Source organism: Tetrao urogallus (genome assembly GCF_951394365.1).
Source record: "Tetrao urogallus genome assembly, chromosome: 20".
Classification (NCBI taxonomy): Eukaryota; Metazoa; Chordata; class Aves; order Galliformes; family Phasianidae; genus Tetrao; species Tetrao urogallus.
Window position 1 is genome coordinate 6,370,366 of NC_136833.1, and position 18,931 is coordinate 6,389,296.

The window sequence follows — 18,931 nt, forward strand, 5'->3', positions numbered from 1 at the left end:
CTTCTTCCAGGGGATGCACAACATTATCCGTAGAAAAATATATGGGATGAGAGAAACGCTTTGGGACAAAGGCTGGGGATGCAGGAGGCTGGAAGAGCTGAAGCCTACTGAAAGATGTCCTCAGAGCTGTGAGCACCTACACATCTTCTGAGAGCCAGGTTTAAGGTCCCACCTAAGCACTCAGTGCTCTCAGTTTCTTCTTATAAGGTATCAGTTATGAACAGCTTCCAATCGATACACCAGCCTTTGGAAAAATGCCCTACATGCACACTGTGCTCCTAAGACCACTGCCTTAATACCTCCATGGCATGCTGCAGGCTGGGGGCTGTACCTCCAGCCCAGAAACTGGCTGCTCTCTGACCACAGGTTGGAAGTCAGTGACTGTTGGCTGCCTTGGGCTCCTTAATCCTTAAATCCCCACACTCTCTTCTTGAGGTTAATCCAGTTAAAACCTTCCCTTCCCTTCGGCCAGTGCCCTGAGTGAGCGGCCACCTGAGGAGCAGGGTGTGCTGGGGCTGCTTCCCAAAGGCTGTCCTGCCACATAACACAGCAAAGGACACATCTGATTGCCTGAAATTAGGAGCAGGTAGGTGGGGGCAAAGTGCTCCTTAAGGATTGGTGAAGTCAGCAGGAATCAATCCAAATCCCTGAGCTGCTTTCTGCCTTAAGATAACAGGAAACAGGTTTATGCTATGCTAGGGTAATGCAATCTTAAACCAGTGTAAGCCCCTGTGAAAATCCCGCTTTGGGAGGAGAGCACAACTTGCCTTTGAGGTCGTCTCTAAATAAGATGGCCGTAGGGCATTGCTGGGCTTGGAGTGGCAAAGGAAACAGCCCCTTCAGAAGCACACTGCCCATGGGCTGCCCAGCTCACCAGGCCATGCACTGCAGCCAGGGCTCAGAACATATCTGTGCTCTGGTTCACTCACGAGCAAAAGAAGCACCGGTCTGGTTTTGAGGACTGTTTATCAGCATCATCCTTCAGCCTGGGGCAGCAGGATGGGCAGCCCCAGGCAGGCAGTGAGCAGGGTGCTTGTGGAGATAGCAGGTATGGGCTGGGAGGGGGGGTGCGCAAGGCTGAGCCCAGCGCATTCCTAACCACAGATATGGAAAGCCTCTGCTCCCTACTTAATGCTCGTTCTGAATGGCTGATTAGTCAGAAGTGGAATGTTTCTGCATTCATGGAGGAGCTATTTTAGGATTACATTATGCACTCTGCTTCCATTAATAGATCCGTTTATTAACAAAAAAAAAAGACACAACAAAAAAAGGCGCTACACCCAGCAATGCATTCACCTCAGCAGACTGCAGGGCTGCGCATACAAACACCCAGAGCACAGCCCAACAAACCACACTTTGCTTCCCAGCTCCAGAGACTGCAACGTTCTCCAAGTCCTGGTGGGATGAGTGGAATCCCCACATGCCCAGCCACAGACCCCAGGCCCAACCCCACCAAAGGCTAAGGGGCAGCTCTGGCCAAGCAGAGCCATGCAATGCACGACCATCCAATGCACAAAGTACCAGACGCAAACAGCTTGGCCAAAACAAATCCACAACACAGTAACACCCACCCCCTCCTCTGAAACAACCACACACATTGTTTCTTCAAACAAATAAATCACACTGAAAAACGTGTGGGTGCTGATATCCTGCGGGTCGACATACGTGCAGAGCAACCGTAACTTCTCATCTCGTGCTCACAACCACATCTGTACCACACATGTCAGTCTGGATCAAATAACACCCTGCCCACGTGTGTCAGTGAGGACAGCCCTGCCTCGCTTCTCCCCCAGACACGTAGGGGCTGCAGCCGTGCCTGCAGAAGTTGCACACCGTGACCCATCTATCAGCTGTGACGTCCAGCTTTCCTCTGTCCTCCCCAGACGTGAGCTGCAGCATCAGCATTCCATCACTGCGGTTTCCTAGGAGGGAGCTGTGCAGGAGCTCGAAAGGAAGCACCAATGCCAGCACTTGGCGAAGCCGTGCAGCCAAGCTGCGTGCCAGCAGCACAAAGGATGGTATTTTAATTTTAAAGGAATCCATAATCTTGAAGGAGGGCAGGTTCAGAATGAGGAGTCAGTTTTCAGGCAGCCCTGCTTTTACTAGCAGATTTGTACAGGCTGTTTTGAAGGCCAAAGCAGCCAAATCCAAAAGGTACACGTATAATAAATCTCATTAAAACCAGAACAGGTCAGTCCTCTGATGAACTTAAGCTGCAGATCCTCCTAATGCGCTTGAGGAGAGCTTGGCTGACCAGCCAAATGAGAAGGGATCCCTCAGCTGACATATCTGCACCTCCTGAGCCAAGTGCAAATACTGCTGGGGCTACGCAGTGCGAGCTGAGGGCTTGAACCTTCGGGTTTTTTAATGCAAGCATGAACAGCAAGCTAAATCCTGAAGTGTGAAGCAACGAGTACTAGAGAGAGAGCTGAAAACAAGGTGCAGCTTGGAGGAAGTAAGGTGCTACAAAAAAAAACAATGGATTAATCCAAGGGTGCAGGCAATGCAGCGCAGCAGCACACACCAGCAGCAGGACTGGAAGCTGGACATAACTTCATTAGCAGCATTTTTTGCTGCTTGGAAATGTCAGACATTGTGGAGGCAGCCCTCAGCCCCCCAGCCTCGCTCCCCAGCTCCAAACACAGCAGGAACACAGCGCAGCCCGCTCCGGTACAGGCAAACACACGGCTGCAGTCACAGGAGCACATTCTTCAGGGCTCATGAACCATCACATGACAAGCATCACAAAAAGCCAATTTACTAAATGATTTCAACTTGGAAAAATTAAAAATCAAAGCTATTATTATGGAAATCCCTTGGAAGTGGAAGCTGCACACGCACAACAAGGTCAGCTCTGGTGTTACCCAAAACTTTTGTTTTTTAATGTAATTGTATCAGCTTGGAAGCCCCTAATACAGACCTGCAGTTACACAGCTCACAGCCAGCACTCACTGAAGACCTCCACAATCAGCCTCCCAAGAACAAATGCTTGCAGCATTTCACTGAGAGTTCAGCAATACTTTTTGTGATCTCTGGAAAGGCAGCATGTTCATCTGCTATGTAGCATGGAGTGAACTTCTTCTTAACAAGTAAATACATAAGCAAACCCAAGAGGACATGCAACGCACGGTCCTTTCCTTATCCATCAAGATGCACTGCCAGCTACTCATTGCTTCCAATGCCTACCATATAAAGGAAAATAAAAGCAGAACTGCTTCTCAAGAGGAAGGCACTGTGTTAAGCAACTTCCACACCTGCACTGTCTGTATCGATTCCTGTACCAGGACAAAGGAATTTGTTTTCTATGTCATAAGAACCATTTCCATTTGAGATCTCAAATCTGTATTTGCATTTTATCTTGACATTGTTATCAGAGATCGGCCCGGTCTGAGGGCAGCGCTCCACATTCAGGGATGCTAAAGGCTTTGGATTGTATAAGAAGGTTACAGCGAGCCACAGGGCCACTATCAAACAGATCGCTGCAGACTCATCCTTGGGATTAAGTCATCTCTATTTACGAGCCCTTATGCGATGATCTGTCTATTACAGCTCGTAAGTACTGCATGAAAGCCTCTTCAAGGCCTCCACCACCATCTGTGAATTACATTATTAACCACGGTATGAACTTCCGAGGAGCATCTGCTTCCCTCCCCACCCCCTCCTGCAGGCACTGGCAGGGCTCTCCGGGCTGCAGGCAGGCTGGGCTCCTCGCCTGCCCTCGGGCAGCACGGGGTACAGCTCAGCTCTGCAGATCCGCAGCCCTGTGTGCATTCTGAACAACCCTGGGACACGTGCAGGGCAGGTGTTCCGCTGGGAAAGGCTGGCATTCATTTCATCCCTTTGCAGAGACAGCATGGGAAGGATGCTGCTGACGTAGTGCTGCAGAACACGGGCTCAGGGGCTGAGGCACACCTCTGGGAGGTGACGGAAACAGGCAGCGGCCGTCCAGCCACTGCAGGTAGCTGCTGCTGTAGCTGACATGCTGGGCGTGAATAAGCGTTCTGTCATCCCAAACCTCCTCCCTGCTGAGGATGTTTCAGGAACTCACTCTGGAAACGGGCCAGCTTCCTGTAATCAGGCAGCAGGAAGGGATCCCACTGCCCTGGGTGTCAGAGCTCAGGGCCAGCACCACGCAGCCCCCCGGCTGCTCTGCAGCATCACTCACCTTACAGGAGCAGCACTCTTCCCGTATCACTTGCTACTGCTCGCTCTTCAAACTGAGCTTTTTTCCCTTGCTCTGCACTTCTTTAAGAGCTTCTCCTCACTTTAGCTTCCTATGCAAAACCTCAGTGTTTTTTCCAACTCAATTCCTGAGTTGGTTACAGATCACAGTCAGGCAACACTGTCTAACAGCCCTGTGAGATACAGCGTCTTCCTCTGTCCTAGCAGCAGTATTTCTTGAAAGAGAAGAGCAATGTTATGGCCAGCTCAATAAAGACCTCATTCAGCAGGGATCCCCAGAGCAAGCAGTCCTGGAACATGCAATAGCAAGGAGAAAATACTGAGGGAGGGGAGAAAAAAAATGACACTGTTTTGGGGTAAACTCACAGGAACCCTTCTGCCGACATACTGGTTATCTAATTCCCATGCTTAGAAAAATAAATGTTAAGTCAGGTATGCATTGATATGCTCAGACACCAGCAATTAAGACATACTCCCATCATGACTACAGGTAAATGCTTAATGTGTTGAAGTCTCCCAAACAATGGATAGGTGCATCCAGGATCACTGTCATTCCCATGTGCTGCCTGAACGCTCTGTGCAGGTCGTGAGAGGAAGTCTGCAATTACTGCTGACCTCAAGCTGGAGGAGGTGAGGAAGCTCAGCACATGCAACTTGCCTCCAGGATGGTCCTGCCAAGGTTTAATTTGTTTTTGGTGATGACTGGCTGCTGTAGGCTGGATGGTAGGGCAGATTTCAGCCAAACCACTGCCCAAACTCCTGCAAATGGACATAGCTGTGTTTTTATGCAGACATTTAAACAAGGCAAGAGAGTTGTAAGAAAAAAAACAACCCTAAGTCTTACAAGCTGTTTTAGAAGGCTTGCTTAACGGTCCCAAACTCTTATTCCCCTATAACTTTCTGGGAGAGGGAGAAGAAAAGCCAAGGAACTTGGCAAGTCTTACAGCATGTTAGTGTCCATAGGGAGGGCTCTGCCAGCCCAGCTCCCACTGCACAGCAGCAGCAGGGCATCCTACCGAGAGCACCTCGGGGTTACAGCACTAACACTTAAACGACAGCAGCCAGCACTGGAATGAGTTCACATCACTCAAACAGTAAGTGCAGGTGATCATGTAATCAAATTAGCTAATTCTATGCTAAATCAGTGCATTGAATATCACCCAATGAGCTCATTTTTGGAGGCAGTTCAACGCCTCACTTCTAGGACTGATGTCAGAGTCACATGCTTGGAGAGGATCAGCCTGCAGCTGGATATTTTAAAGCCTCCTATGAGGAGTACAGAAAAGTCAGTGCATTTCAGCAGCATCAACTAATGAATTTGTGTTTTATCATAACAATTTAGTCACCAGACCCAGATGTCGACATCCCTGTGGGAATATTGCAGAGGTTCCCCTTCCCTCTGGGCCACTAGATGGAAGACGAAGAGTACAGCAACATCCTTGTTTCAATGGAGAAAGTTGTATTTCAACAGCAAGGAAATCAACAGAAAGACGAGGAAACAGGAAACTCTCGCTGACTCTGAGTGGCTCGTGATAAAGTGATTACTCATTGGCAGACTAAACTCAGAACTGGTACAAATAAATCACAGCAGAGCAAGAGGTGCTGAACATCGGGAGCACAAACACTTCACTCAGTGACATTCGGCCCTGCACTCAAAACCTCACTCAACTCACAGATCAACAGTGAAGTTGTATTTTAATTGGCCGTGGCAATGTTTGACAGCAGTGGCAAGTGCTCATGCAGTACTGGTGAAGTCTCCCACACTGATATTCACTGCTTGCACTCTTCAACAGCTACAACCAGATCTGCACGACGCAAATAAGCAATGTCTTCACTGTGCAACTGCATGCGACTTTTGGGGGGAAAAACAATGCTCAAATACAAGTGTTCTGTGCACCAGGGTGCAGAGTGAGTGGTGGGAGTGTCGTCAGAAAGCTTACCTCCACGCCCATTGACTTCAGTGGAAGGCTATATAGCAAAAGCCTCTGAAGACGCAGAGCTCCCTAACCCATGGCGCTGTCCATACGCTATACTCCAGAAAGAGACAAAACAAAAGAAACCACAGAAGTGAAGAAGCGTGAAATCATACCCCCCTCTTTCCTTTCCTGAAGGCTCTCGCTGTCCCCATGCCAGCTATCAGACCATACACCCTTCAGAGCCCCTCACCGCACTGCCCGAGCCATCCCCATCCTCAGAGCATAGGATGAGCACGGTGCTAAGAATGTGCACACACTGCTCCCAGGAGACCTGGCATGAAGATGCCTGAAAGCCTCATGCTCTGCTCCACTTAGTGCAGTGACACTAGCTGGGTTAACCGGGGCTGCACGGACACAGCAGCCCTCACGAGCAGCGCCTCACCACACACACAGCAATGCCAGGCACTCTGCTCACACCATGGGAACCCACAGGTGAACAAACACGTTTGGTGAGCAGACTGCAGCTGGGGTCGGGAAAGGTTATGACAAACGACACGAAGTACCATTCCAAAATCACTTCAATTCACTCCCAGAGGCTCATTTGCAGACTGCACTTCTCATCCTGGGCGTTCAGTCAAAGAAAGAAGAGACCAAAGGAAATAACCAGGTCCTCATTTTGCTACTTGTGGTTCACTATGATATCCTCTCCCATTTCACAAGGTCTATAAATTCGGTACCTTGAGGGTTTAAGTAAGCAGAATGCAGCCTTAATTCCAATCTATCCCGTTTTCAGGCACAGAGCCCCACTTTTTCAGAGGTTTGAAGCTATTTGGCAGTTAGATGCAGCCTGGACCAGGCTGTACTTTAATTTTAGACTTAATGTAGCATGTACTCTCAGAAAGGTTTACAATGCAGCCTTTTGTAGTTAACTTGCTCCGAGCTGGGCCACTGCCAAGTTGTTATCAATGACATTTTAAAGCAGATGAATGAAGTTCTTATGTATGGTGACAAGCAGAATTGTGATATGGCACATGCACACACTGAAAGAAGAGAGCTTGCTATTAGTTTGTCAGGTTAATAAATAAATAGCGATTTCATGAATCAAACCCCTTTATTAGGAAACAAAAGAACAAAATTAATATTTATAAAGCTTTAGAGCACCCTTTAAAACACGATTATTCCATTTCAGCCAGAGCCACCATCGCACGTTAAAGACTCTTGGGAGCAGCTTCTCCTCCTGATGCTGTGATGGGGGCAGCGCCAGGGCTGAGGCAGAGAGCAGGGCTGAGCAGTGGTGCTCCAGCACTGAGCTGCAGGGCCCGAGCTGTGCTCAGAGCAGAGGGCTGCACGCTGGCAAAGCTGGCTGCCATCAGAACACAGCTGGAAGATCCCTCCGTGTCCCCTCCCCTGCAGGAAGGCCCTCTGCTCACCCACTGCTGATGCACCTCGAGAGCTTTGGGGCTTTTCAGTATTTCCCACAGCGCAGGCAAAGCAGGATTGACATCAGAGCGGAGTCCAAGAAGAGTCAAATACGTCCAGAAGTGCTGTTTCACAGCGACTACACCGAGTTCTGACAACAGACTGCCTCCCCCTCGGGCTATCTTCATACCAACCCTCCTTGGATCGAGACGCTCTCTCCTGAAACCAAACTTCTAAGTTTAAACTTAATGAAATCTCAGCTTGTTTTACTATTTTTAAATGAGCCGCATCTCAAGTTTAAAAATCAAGCCATGAACACTTCCTCAAGCTTATTTTAAGTCAAACCATCTTCAGGCCAAATTCTAACCAGACACCAAGCTTTCCCCTCTCCTCAAGAGAGCATCAAACCGTACTTCATTCCTTGTAAGAGAGCCAGACAGAAATAACCATCTGAGCATCCCCACACACGCACACCTCTCAGTTACACAGAGCTCCCTGCAGACTGGAGCAGTGGCTGGTGTACGTGTAAGAGAAAAATTCCACTTCAAAGAGCAGAAGTGTGGGCTGCAGGAGACCGGCACAGCCGATAGCACACGTTGAGAGCGGGGATCTGCAGAGCACGGGACAAACGCTCGCCCTCCTCTGCGATCCCAGCCGTACTCTGAGTGCTAGCTGATAACGCCTCCCTTGCTGACAGTTTCTATAACAAAGCCCAAATACAGGGAAGGCATCTCAAAACACGCTGTGCTCATTGTTTTGCCCCCAGACCTTCCGTTTAAGATGCAGGTGCACAGCGAGGCCAACTGATCTGCACCACCTCTCTGAGGAGCTTCCCCAGCCAGCAGGCAGCAGCAGCTGACAAGCAGCCAGAGATAACGTGAGCACAGATTTCTACGTCCAGACCCAACCCACACCACAGGGGAACCAAACGTCTGCAGATGCATTTAAAAGCTGAAGTTCAGGCTTGAATGTCTTTTCATTGTTGTGAGACCAACCAAAAATATCACCAAGAAGGGAGAAACGTCAAAAAGCAGCAGACAACAGGTTGATTGGTTTCACTTCTCTTTTTGAAGTCCTAAGCTAGCTACCCCACCTAAGCACAACTCAGCTGAAAACAAAAGCAGAGGAAACTCCCCCCAGCAAAACTCGCTGGATGTTACATAAGAAAAAATGCTTGTTTGGGAAATGAATTCAGTCTTTGTCAGCCATGCTGCAATTTTAAAAGGCAAAAGAGAACTCTGTCATTTCTGGGCTCACACTTCAACTAGCTGCCATATTCTTGTTGTCCTGGGTAACTTTAATACCACTTTTTGAAGCGCTGTGTTTAAATCCAAATCACTGAACAGCAAGCCCAGGTCTGCGTCCTTAAATTATTTCATATCATCCAGAAGGGCTGTAGAAAGGAAAACAATCAACAAAAAAGGATTAGAGAAGAAGACGACTCAATCTCTATTCCAGAAACATGAAAGGGCTGGTCCTGCATCAGGAAGAAAATTCAGGCTACCTCCGAAGCTCTCCTTCAGAGAGCACAGCATTTCACACGCACAGCACATGCCCTAAGCCCTCCCTCTCATCATCACGCTAAAAGGCATAAAGATGAAAAGCCTGGAGTGTTTTTTGTCCTTTTTTTTTCTTAAGGGATCTAATATACACGTTTCTCAGATGTTAGCCACTGAAGGTAAACCAAGCCAGCTGAACGAGTCTTAAAAGTTCTCACATTAATGCTAAATGTGATAATTCTGTACATCAAAACAGAAGGGACACGGCAGCAGCCAGCCAGAGTAATTGGACAATTGCATTCCCTTGCAAGAAGACCAGCTTTCCACATTATGAATCCATTTCTCAGATATGAAATTCAGTTAAAAATTGAAGATAAAGGTGTCCAGCTCAGCAGCTCTTGCATTTTGCTAAGGAGGCCTTGAGAGCTAAGAAGTGGAAGCAGTAACCCTCAACAAAAGCCTCCTGCTGCCACTCTCACCCAACTACTTCTTGCGCTTGAGAGAGAAGGTAAACTTGTGCTTGGAGCCCGTCCTGACCTCCTGCTGGGCTGTCCCACTCTAAACACAAAGCCACTTACAGAAAACGAACAGCAGCAGCTTGCAGATTGTCTCCTAATGAGACAGCATCAACACCAACCGCTGCTGCAAGTGTGTTAGAGCCTACTGAGGAGAGACAACGTATGACCCGATGGATCCACAGCATGCAGGAGTTAGCTTGGGGTCTTCTGCCCTTCAGATCCTACTTTCCTCTCACCTCAGAGTGGCTCCTGGCTCACCTGACTGGGCTGGAGGTGAGCTGTGCAACAAGGAGCTGCATCACAAATCCCACACTCACTTCCCAGAGATGCACTCCCCGTGTGCTGCCCTCAGGGCAATGGAAAGATCAGGCATCCAAACCGCCTCCTGAGCTCAGCACAGGGACAGGATGATCTGTGATAAAACAGTTATTTCAAAACAGGACAGATTAGACTTCTTGTGAAGTAACCAAAGACATTAGAAAGCTGCTGCTTTAAGTGCCCCTCTAATTTCACCCTGAAATGGTCTGCACTGATGCTGTAATTTCTTCACTGAAGTCTCAGCTGAGGAGTTCCGTGGGAGAAGGAGGAGCAGAATACCCAAAAGCAGCGAGCAGGCACAAACAAAACACATCCCAGCAAGTGCCACAGGCATTTCATTTACCAAGGCCATAAGAAGTTCACGTCACAGGGTATTTGCCAGGAGTTTCATGATTGCTGGCATACACAACAAGGGTGCGTCTCACCATGGAAGCAACAAGCTGCTTAACTGCATGACTCATCCTACAGCAACGTTCTGTGCCTTCTGATCAGCCTGCAGTGAGCAATGCTGATAAGATGCATACCCAGAGCAATTGCACTTGGGCAAAAAGCTATTGGCACATATGAAGCCTGCCCAAATGATAAAACACACAAGGCACAGATACTGCAGTGTTACACACGCAATAGGCGCAGCATTTTGTAGGTGGTTCTGGGACCTAATGGCTTTGTACAACCCAACTCAAATGCAAATGTGGTTTTAGCCTTCATCAGTTTTTTATCCCTTGAAGCAGAACCCTGCAGAGGAACAGCTTCCAGCCAATGTATTAGAAATTCTGTTTCTCCTGTCCAAATTCCCAACTACTTCTAATAGATATCTATTTCTTCCTTTGCTTTCAAGATCCCTTTATACCAACGTGCATTACTCTCATTACCTAATAAATTAGAAGGATATTCAAACTAATCAGAAATGAGGCTCTGGTTAAATTCCCAGGCTGAACTGAACAGCTCAGAGACTCGGAGCAGGCAGCTGACAAGAGCGCTGCCTTCATGTTGCCAGGCCAGCTTACATAAAGCAAGCACCACTCGGAGAAGAGCAGCTCAGTGCACACCTACTGCTAAAAGGACGTGCAGGGGCCAGACAGTGAAAGCTTCGAGTCAACTGAGCTCGAGAAACATGGGAGCATTTCTGAAGTCTGCTGCCCACGACGGCCTCGCAAGGACAGCGAGAGCTGGCAGCACTGCGCAGCACAGAGCTGCCTTACCTCAGCAGGGCCGAGTCACAAAGGTGCTGGGAAGACGTGGTTTGTTGTGACTGCAGATGAAGCCCTGAGCTGCAGGCTGTGAGCAGCCACACAGAGCTGAGCTGCCCATAGGCCATCTTCTGTCTCGGGAAATTTCCCAAGACACAGCAGTTGCAGTGACAGATCTCTCAGGATTTAATTTCGAGGAAGTGGAAATCCTCGGTCAGTGTCCTCTCACACCAAGACACTTCCAGCAGATCCCTGTTTGAATGGCAGCCTTCCTTCACACAGCTCTAAGTAAATGTTTCAGTGGCTCAGAATAACAGCAGATACACACAGCAGCCCGAGCTCTCAGCCTTCCTTGGCTGCTCTGACAGCACGGATCGCAGCAGGCAGACAGCGACTCCTTACAGCATCTCACCCAATTTTTAAATGAGTTTTTTTCCCCTACACACGAACTCAGTGCAGCTGCAGCTCAAGAGGAGATCAGCGCAGTGCCCGTTTCACTCACTGCTCCCATTTAACTTTGTATTTTGAAAGCTGCAACTTTCCTATCTGGGATGCCACAAGCAGCATCACAACCCAAGGAATAAGAAAAGGCAAAACTGGTACCAAGACAAAACTTCCTTCAAGCTATGAATGGCCATCCTGGGGTCAACACCAAAATAAAGTGAGCAGGCAATAGAGGGGGCTGACCTGCCCACCACTGCTTTGGGCTGCACTTCACTGGTCATGATAGCAATACTCCAAAGCTGACAACTTGTAATGCTCCAGGAAACAAAGCAACAAGAGGAGGACACAGCAGCTGCCAGCTTTGCAAAGAAACCTTACAGTAAACTAGTAGGAGGCACGAGAGAAAAAGGCATTTTATATTCAGTATGTCCTTTAAGTCAGTAAGTTCTCATTAGGAAAACTATAAAACATCAGTTGGTGAAAAATAGCGAGTAAGAGATGGGAGCATCTTTAAAGAAGGCACTGCTGGGCCTACTAGTTTCAAAGGAGAGCACTGCTCCCTTAGCCAGCCTGCAGTCCCCTCCATAACATTATACAAGCAGAGCTATCAAGATCTTAACTAATTTAAATGGGACTTCCGTGTCAGAGGAAGATTTGTCAATGACCCAACTCCAATTGCCACGTTGTTTAATAGTAATTGCAGCGCCAGAGGTGGAGAAATGTTATATTTAGCTGAAGCATAAATAAGCAGGAAAATATTTCCTGTGTGCTCCAGCAGCAAAACACGACAGAGACCCTCAGACACATGTGCAGGGCTGTGCTTCCTGCAGGCTGCTCCCCTGGGATGGAGGAGGGGAAGTCAAACGGTTTATGTTCTCATTTGCTTTAAACTTACTTATTTTTTAAACCGTGCATTTTAGAACAATATATGCAGAACATTCTCTCTTTCTGGGTCAGTCTCTCCCTTCCAACACAGCATATTGTGTCCCTGAGGGTAGGGAAGACAGCGAGCAGTGAGAGCAGCAAGGGCCAGATTGCCTGCCCAGCTTCTTCCCTTCAGAGCAGATAAGTGTTAGGCTGAGGAATGCCAGCACTTAAAAGGAATCGCAGCTTTTGTTCTGCAGAACCGTGCGTAAAAATAATTTAAAAGGACAAGTTTCAATATATTATATCCCAACACACATAACTACCAGAAGTCTACAAAGAGCCTGAGAGCTGCTGGCATCACAGGACGGCACAGATGTGATGCTGGCCTGCTGGATGGGGAACCCAACAACCTGCAGGGCCTCAGACAGCAGCACTCGCAGCACTGGGAGGCATGCAGGGCATAGCAGCTCACAGCAGCTCCTCTCTGCTGCACCACACTGCCTGCACGCAGCCTGCCCTGGGCATGGCACTGTGGCTGCTGCATCCGTGCTTCACTATGGAGTGAGCAATGGAGGCAGCCCAGGTTTGTCAGAGTAGAACTTGTGCAGTTCCACAGGAACAGAGAGCTCATTGCTTAGAGATACCAGCAGCTCAATTAACTTCAGTATTTGTTTACAGGCCAGTTTAACAGCTGTCTTGAACAACAATGCAGCCCAAGCAAAGTCGCTTATTCCCTTTCAAAATGCTAGTTTTTGTTTATACAGAGAAAACACATTTCCCTTCTTTCCCACTCAGATGGGACAGGTTCCTTCACCTCACTCCAGCAGAGCTCTGACTGCAAACCTGAGCAGCAGCTGTGGGCAAAGTGTTTCATCCCATTGCTTTGCTCACGAGGCCGCTGTGCCCGCTGCTACATCCTGCTATCAAGGGCAATTTCTTCACTTGGACACACTTCTTCTGACTTCTTCTGAAGGGACCAAACACCACTGCACACACAGGAGAAAGACAAATCTGACTTAGCAGCACAAACGAAGGCCCAAGCAGCACCACTCCAACGCCTGGCACCTGCACTTTCCTGCAGCCCTGCCCTCCGACACCAGCCTGAAGCGAAACCTCATGAGATGCTCTATGGCAATGAGAACAGGATAAAGGCCTATAAATAAAAGCCATCCGATTCAGAGCGATTCAGATCAGCTATTCCCCTGAATCCGTAAGAGCCAATTATAACTGTTTATAGGGCATGCTTAATGCAAGAAATCAGTTTAAGGACATCAGTTTCACCCTTTCTCCTTGTCTGAGAATCTTACCTCTAAAGGGGGGAAAAAAATATTCAAACAATTTAAAAGAGAATTCATTTCTGTCCTCAAAATTCTTAGCAACCCGGGTACTGAACCAGACACAGCCATACATACAAGCTTACTTTCTTTTTTCCTGCCCACAATTTGACCAGTAAATCCCAGCAGTTATCAGACAATCTTCCTTCAGATACAGCAGGGGCTCAGGCAGCAAGATAGAGCCTTACACCTCTCCCAGAAATCACTGAGCAAGAGGAAAAAAGGAAACTTTGAGATGCAGTTATCAGCCCACACTGAAGCTATCTCAGACAGTTTACAACAGATAGGCTGAAATAACTTCATGTAATACTGAAAGATTCAAGGCCCCATAATGACAACCATCCATAAGAAGGCAGGCTTGCAGGAGCACAGCCTTCAGGACGACTCAAAAGGTGCCTGCCCTGTTCACCAGGCCTTGGCAGCCTCAGAAGGAAACGATGAAACACCTGAAACGATGCTGGAAGTTTCCATTACGAAGAAACAACTCAGAGATGAAGGGAAACGACACACAAGTTGAACAAAACGCTGACAGAAGGATGAAGAACCAACCAACTCCAGGGCTAAAAGGGCAGGCCAACCCCAGAGCGTGGTGAGGAAGCTGCCACAGGAAATGCATAGCTGAAAAGTATGCTTGACAGCAGTTAAGGACAGAACGTGAGGAGCAGCGTTTCCACTTCAAACCGCGAGAAAAGAGTGAGAAAGAAGAAGAAATTATGAGAAGCAGAACCAGATTAGGAGCACAGTCCCACACTTGTGTTTGTACGGGCACAAAAAGCAGCGGTACAGATTGCAGCTGAGTGCTGAGAGATGGAGGGAAGAGCACAGAGACACGGAGAGAAGCATCCTGTGGATGTGTCAGACCTGAAGGGAGCAGTTTATGTACCTAAGAACTGTGCAGAGCTCAAGCATTGGTGTGGGTATCAAATGAAGAACAGAAATGTTTTCTTATCACACTGAGTGATCCCAATCTAAAGGCGCCAGGTAACCAGGTTAGAAAAGAGCCTGGCTGTTCCAGGTGGGAAAACCTTGCAGAATACAGCTAATCGCTCACCTGTATCAAATACTTAACAAAGGAAGGGATTGCACATCCAAGTGGAAGTCAGGAGGATGCCAAGAGGGACCTACTTCTGCCATGAGAGCTCTTAAATGCGAGAAACTCGTGGGGAAAGGAGGGCTGGGGAGGTAAGGCAGGCAGAAGGGGAAGTAATGCAATGCATTAATATTGATGGCGAAGAAACACAGGTAGAAATTAAACGCGTCGCTAAATAAAAAGATCTTATGGGAGACACGGAGCGAGATAAAGAGAAACCAAAGCAGCCGACCGAGCGGTCCTGCCGCCCCCCGCCACGGGAGCGATGGGGATTTCAAGCCCCGGCCCCACAGCGCTACAAGGAAGGAAAAAGAAAAAGCCCATAACAGCACAAGCCGCGCGTTCCCGGAGGGCCGCTCGGTGCGGACACCCGGCGTGCCGTCGGATGGATCGGCTCGGCGCGCCCTGCCCGCTCCCCCCGCGAACGCGGAATCCACCCGGCTGCGCTGCGGGGCCGCGGGCGGGGCAGGGAATCCCGCTCCCCGCAGCCCGAGGGCTCCCCGCGGCCCGCCGAGGTGCCGCCCCGGCTCTGCCCGGCTCTGCCCCGCCTGGCCCCGCGCTTCGTACGGCGCTGCCCGGCGGGGCCGCGGGTCGGGGCGCGCGATCCGCCCGGCGCATGCGCAGTTCCGGGCGCCGGACCCCCAACGGCCGCCACAGAGCGCCGCGCTCCCCTCAGCGCAGGGCGGGCGGACTCACCGAGGCGCAGGGGCTGGAGGTGGCGCTGGGGGTAGGCGAGCGCTGCACCGTGACCAGAGCCATCGAGGAGCGGCGGCGGAGCCACCCGTCCGGCCGGCGGGGGCCTTACTCCATGGCGGGCGGGGAGGAGGAGGAGGGCGGGGGGAGCGGAGGTGGCGCGGCGCCGGCCGCAGGGGGCAGCAGCTCCACGCGCGCCGACGGCCGCTCGCCGACTGAGGCGCGCTGGGGCCGGGCCGGCCGGGCACAATGAGGCGGCACGGCGCATGCGCGAGCTGTCAGCGCGGCGCCGCCTCTGGGGGCGGTTAACCCTTGCGGTGCCGGCGTGCGTGAGGGAGCGTATGCCGGCATCGCCTGGGGCGGAGTGCTCTTTGAGCACTGAAAACGGCTTGTAATTCTTCTTTATAATTTTAGTGTCCAAGCAAAAAGCTCGTCTGATAAGTACACGTGACATCTGAAGCATTAAACTATGCCCAGAGCGCAATATTACCGGGCAGTTTGGGGTCTGAGACAAAGGCGCGATGCTTTCAAGCCCAGGGGAGCCCACATCGCCCCTAAGCGCCCTGAGAGCAGGTGGCAGCGAGCTGGGGTCGGCTGTGCTCCCAGCAGCAGCACGAGAGGGGATGGCTTTAAGCTGGGATGGAGCGTCACGGGGAGCTGGGGTGGGGGATCTCCGTCCTTGGAGCGCTGAGGAGCCGCGGGGATGTGGCACTGAGGGCAGCGGGCATGGCGGGGTAGGGTGGGGATCTGAGAGCTCCTTTCCAACCGGAACGGCTCTGTGATTTGACGTGGGCTCTCAGCCTCGTGCTCCCAACCCGCCAGCTGCCTTGCATCTGATGGGAGCTCTGCGCCCGGCCAGCACGAGCCATTCTAAGCACGGGACAGCACAGGCTCTCCTTTACCCGACCGTATATTTAAATCCCATCCAACATTCTGAGCACTTGGTTCATAACGTTTGCAGGTTGGAAGGGCTGTCAGGGCTCAAATACCCCCATACATCCAACCAGCGTCAGGGGGTCCCGCTCCGCAGCGCCCCGCAGTCAGGCTCGGCCGGGCCGCCTGGCGCCCCCTGGCGGCTGGGCGGTGCTGCGGCGGAGCTGCGCTCCCGAGGGGGGAGGCACAGCCAGGTGGGCTGCTGGGAGAAATTCCAGTTCTAGTTTCAACAGCACTTCTTTCGCATCAAGAGTTGCTACTTCCCCCTGGAATTATCTCCATAAAGTATGCTTCTATGACCGTATTAATATAATACAGTCATATAATTTTTATTTCGTTCTCACCCAGTTCAGGAAGGAGCAGAAGTGAAACATGTCATGGATCAGCAATGTAGCAGAGCATATGGGATCCCTTTCATTCCCAGTAACTCTAAAGATCATTTAGATTTGCTGCTATATATGCTTACTCACATATGATGTTTGTTATCCGCGTTATTTTTTCTCCCTGATTTGTTCCCTGTGAAACCGAAGAAGTACATCATCCTATGGGAAAACACTTCTTCCTTTCAGCTAAAAATGACCCTGCAGGGCCCTTTGCAGGCAGCATTGGGAAGGTGAGAAGCACAGGCAGCAGTGCTCGGTGGTTGGTTCTGTGCAGGAAGCTGAGCAGAAGATTCCTTGCCATGCATGTGCCAGGCCGTGCTGCTGCAAAGCCTTTGCTGTCCTTTGCAGCAGGGGCAGGACTCACAGCTGAGGGTGGGGAAGGTCTGCTCTGTCATATGACAACATAGCTCTGCTTCAAGGCGTGCATCTTCTGTTCTGTGCAGGTTTGGCTGAGTGCAGGGGCTGCTGTTTCATTCCTCATTTTGAGAAATAGGTGAGGATTACTATCAAGAAATAATTATTTGAACCAGCTTCCAAAATAGACTTTTGTGTAATATTCAGATATGGGGAGTTGGATTCGATGATCTCTAGAGGTCCCTTCCAACCCATACAATTCTGTGCTATGATCATACAGCTCTTGCAGGCATTTGAACAGCGAACAGCTTTTAAATGCATCCACCACAATGGAGCTACCATCTACAGTTAGCTAAAGGTCAAACGTATCAGTTATTAGCTGCAGTAATCACAGTTTGCAATGCTTTTTTGAGCCATTAGCAAGGTGTAATTTGCATGTGCTTTTCAGCAGCAGCATTTAGATGTGAAGGAGGCTGCTCCAAGCAGATGGATTCCGACTGAACAGAGCCATGGCAGGGCACAGCGGGGCTGTGCAGGCAGGAGGATGGGAGCTGTGGCCATGCTGTGCCCTGTGCTGAAAGCATGGTGCTCAGTGCCTGGGCTCACAGCCCCGTGCATCCTCTGAGGGATGTGGGGCTGTAGGTGGGCTGGGTTTATGGAATTGCCTGCTTTCTTCAACATGCTGTGAGCATTTCCCTGCCCAACGTGACTTATTGTTACCGAGTGATGGGGCTTTCATTGCTCAATCTTGGCATCAGCTGCACGAGGCAACAGAATGCTTCCAAAACGCGTATCTTAAACAGAAAAACAAAACAAAACAAAAAGATAGAAGCAGCAATTCCAGCGAAACATCTGTGATTACATATTCAGCCCATTATTTTGTCAACAGTGCAAGTATTTGATGGCATAATAAAAGGATACACTTTGCTTAGCGAAAACATTGTCAGATAGCAGCCAAGTTAAATAGGGGGCAATTAAAAGTTTGCTTAACCCACGGGATCCCACTTCCAGAAACACACGGAGCCTTTGGGATCCCACCTTCTGTTTGCATTTGCAAGCTCTTGTTTGGGGGTTAAAAAAGCTTTAAGAAAAGAGAGCATTTTTTTAATTGATCTTTCATTGAAAAAATAAGTAGATGTGTAAGTTGATTGTAATAGCAGCAACTTGTGAACTGCAAAGGGGAGTTCATCGTGCTGCTGCTCTTTGTCTCTCTCAGATTTTCACATCTGTTTTCCTTGCAAGGGACTTTTGACAGCGCTGGACTTAACAGACCTTGAATGTGAAGGTAAACCTGTCACCGGGCACCTGTGGATTCTCCTTCTGACTGTTTGTGCTCACAGTGCTGTCTGTTGCTATTCAGAGCCCTGTTTTGTTTTCAGCTGTGTGACAACGAGGCTCTAAGTTCAGCACAGGAGTGTCAGTTGGCCTGCCAAAGCCAAAAGACAGCCTGCAGCAATTCCGAGTGGTGGGTGAGACAGCAACCCTTGGGATCATTGCTTAGCAACTGCAAACACACCGAGGAGTAAACCTCACTGCCCGGATCTGCAGCAGGCCTGAGAAGTCCCTATTTCACCTTGAGATCTCTCATGCTTGAGAACTGATGGGCATCTCTTCAATTCCTGTTCGCTTGCAAAGCCACTCTGAAAGCGGGAAGAATAAAGTCTGATTTGATACCTGCTCCAAAGGTAAGGGAAACAGTTCTGCAGAGCTTCAGAAAAGAAAAGAGAAAAAGAAAGCCTTTGTTTCATGATCAGATATGAAAAGGGTAAAAGGGTGTTGGGCTCCTTGTGG

General features: G+C 49.6%; 2 protein-coding genes across 2 annotated transcripts in view; one reads left to right on the forward strand and one right to left on the reverse strand.

Annotated features, from left to right (window-relative positions):
* Nucleotides 1-15,871, reverse strand: part of SSH2 (slingshot protein phosphatase 2) — a gene marked incomplete at its 3' end in the record, with an annotated part of 69,714 nt that extends 53,843 nt beyond the window's left edge. The window contains exon 1 of the mRNA XM_079545113.1: nt 15,474-15,871. Coding sequence (XP_079401239.1) covers nt 15,474-15,536 — 63 coding nt within the window. The 5' untranslated portion in view covers nt 15,537-15,871. The remainder of the gene's footprint in view (nt 1-15,473) is intronic.
* Nucleotides 15,872-16,196: 325 nt separating this feature from the next.
* EFCAB5 (EF-hand calcium binding domain 5) overlaps nt 16,197-18,931 on the forward strand; it is a gene marked incomplete at both ends in the record, with an annotated part of 29,741 nt that continues 27,006 nt past the window's right edge. Inside the window, one exon of the mRNA XM_079545301.1 lies at nt 16,197-16,204. Within this exon, the coding sequence (XP_079401427.1) occupies nt 16,197-16,204 (8 nt within the window). The remainder of the gene's footprint in view (nt 16,205-18,931) is intronic.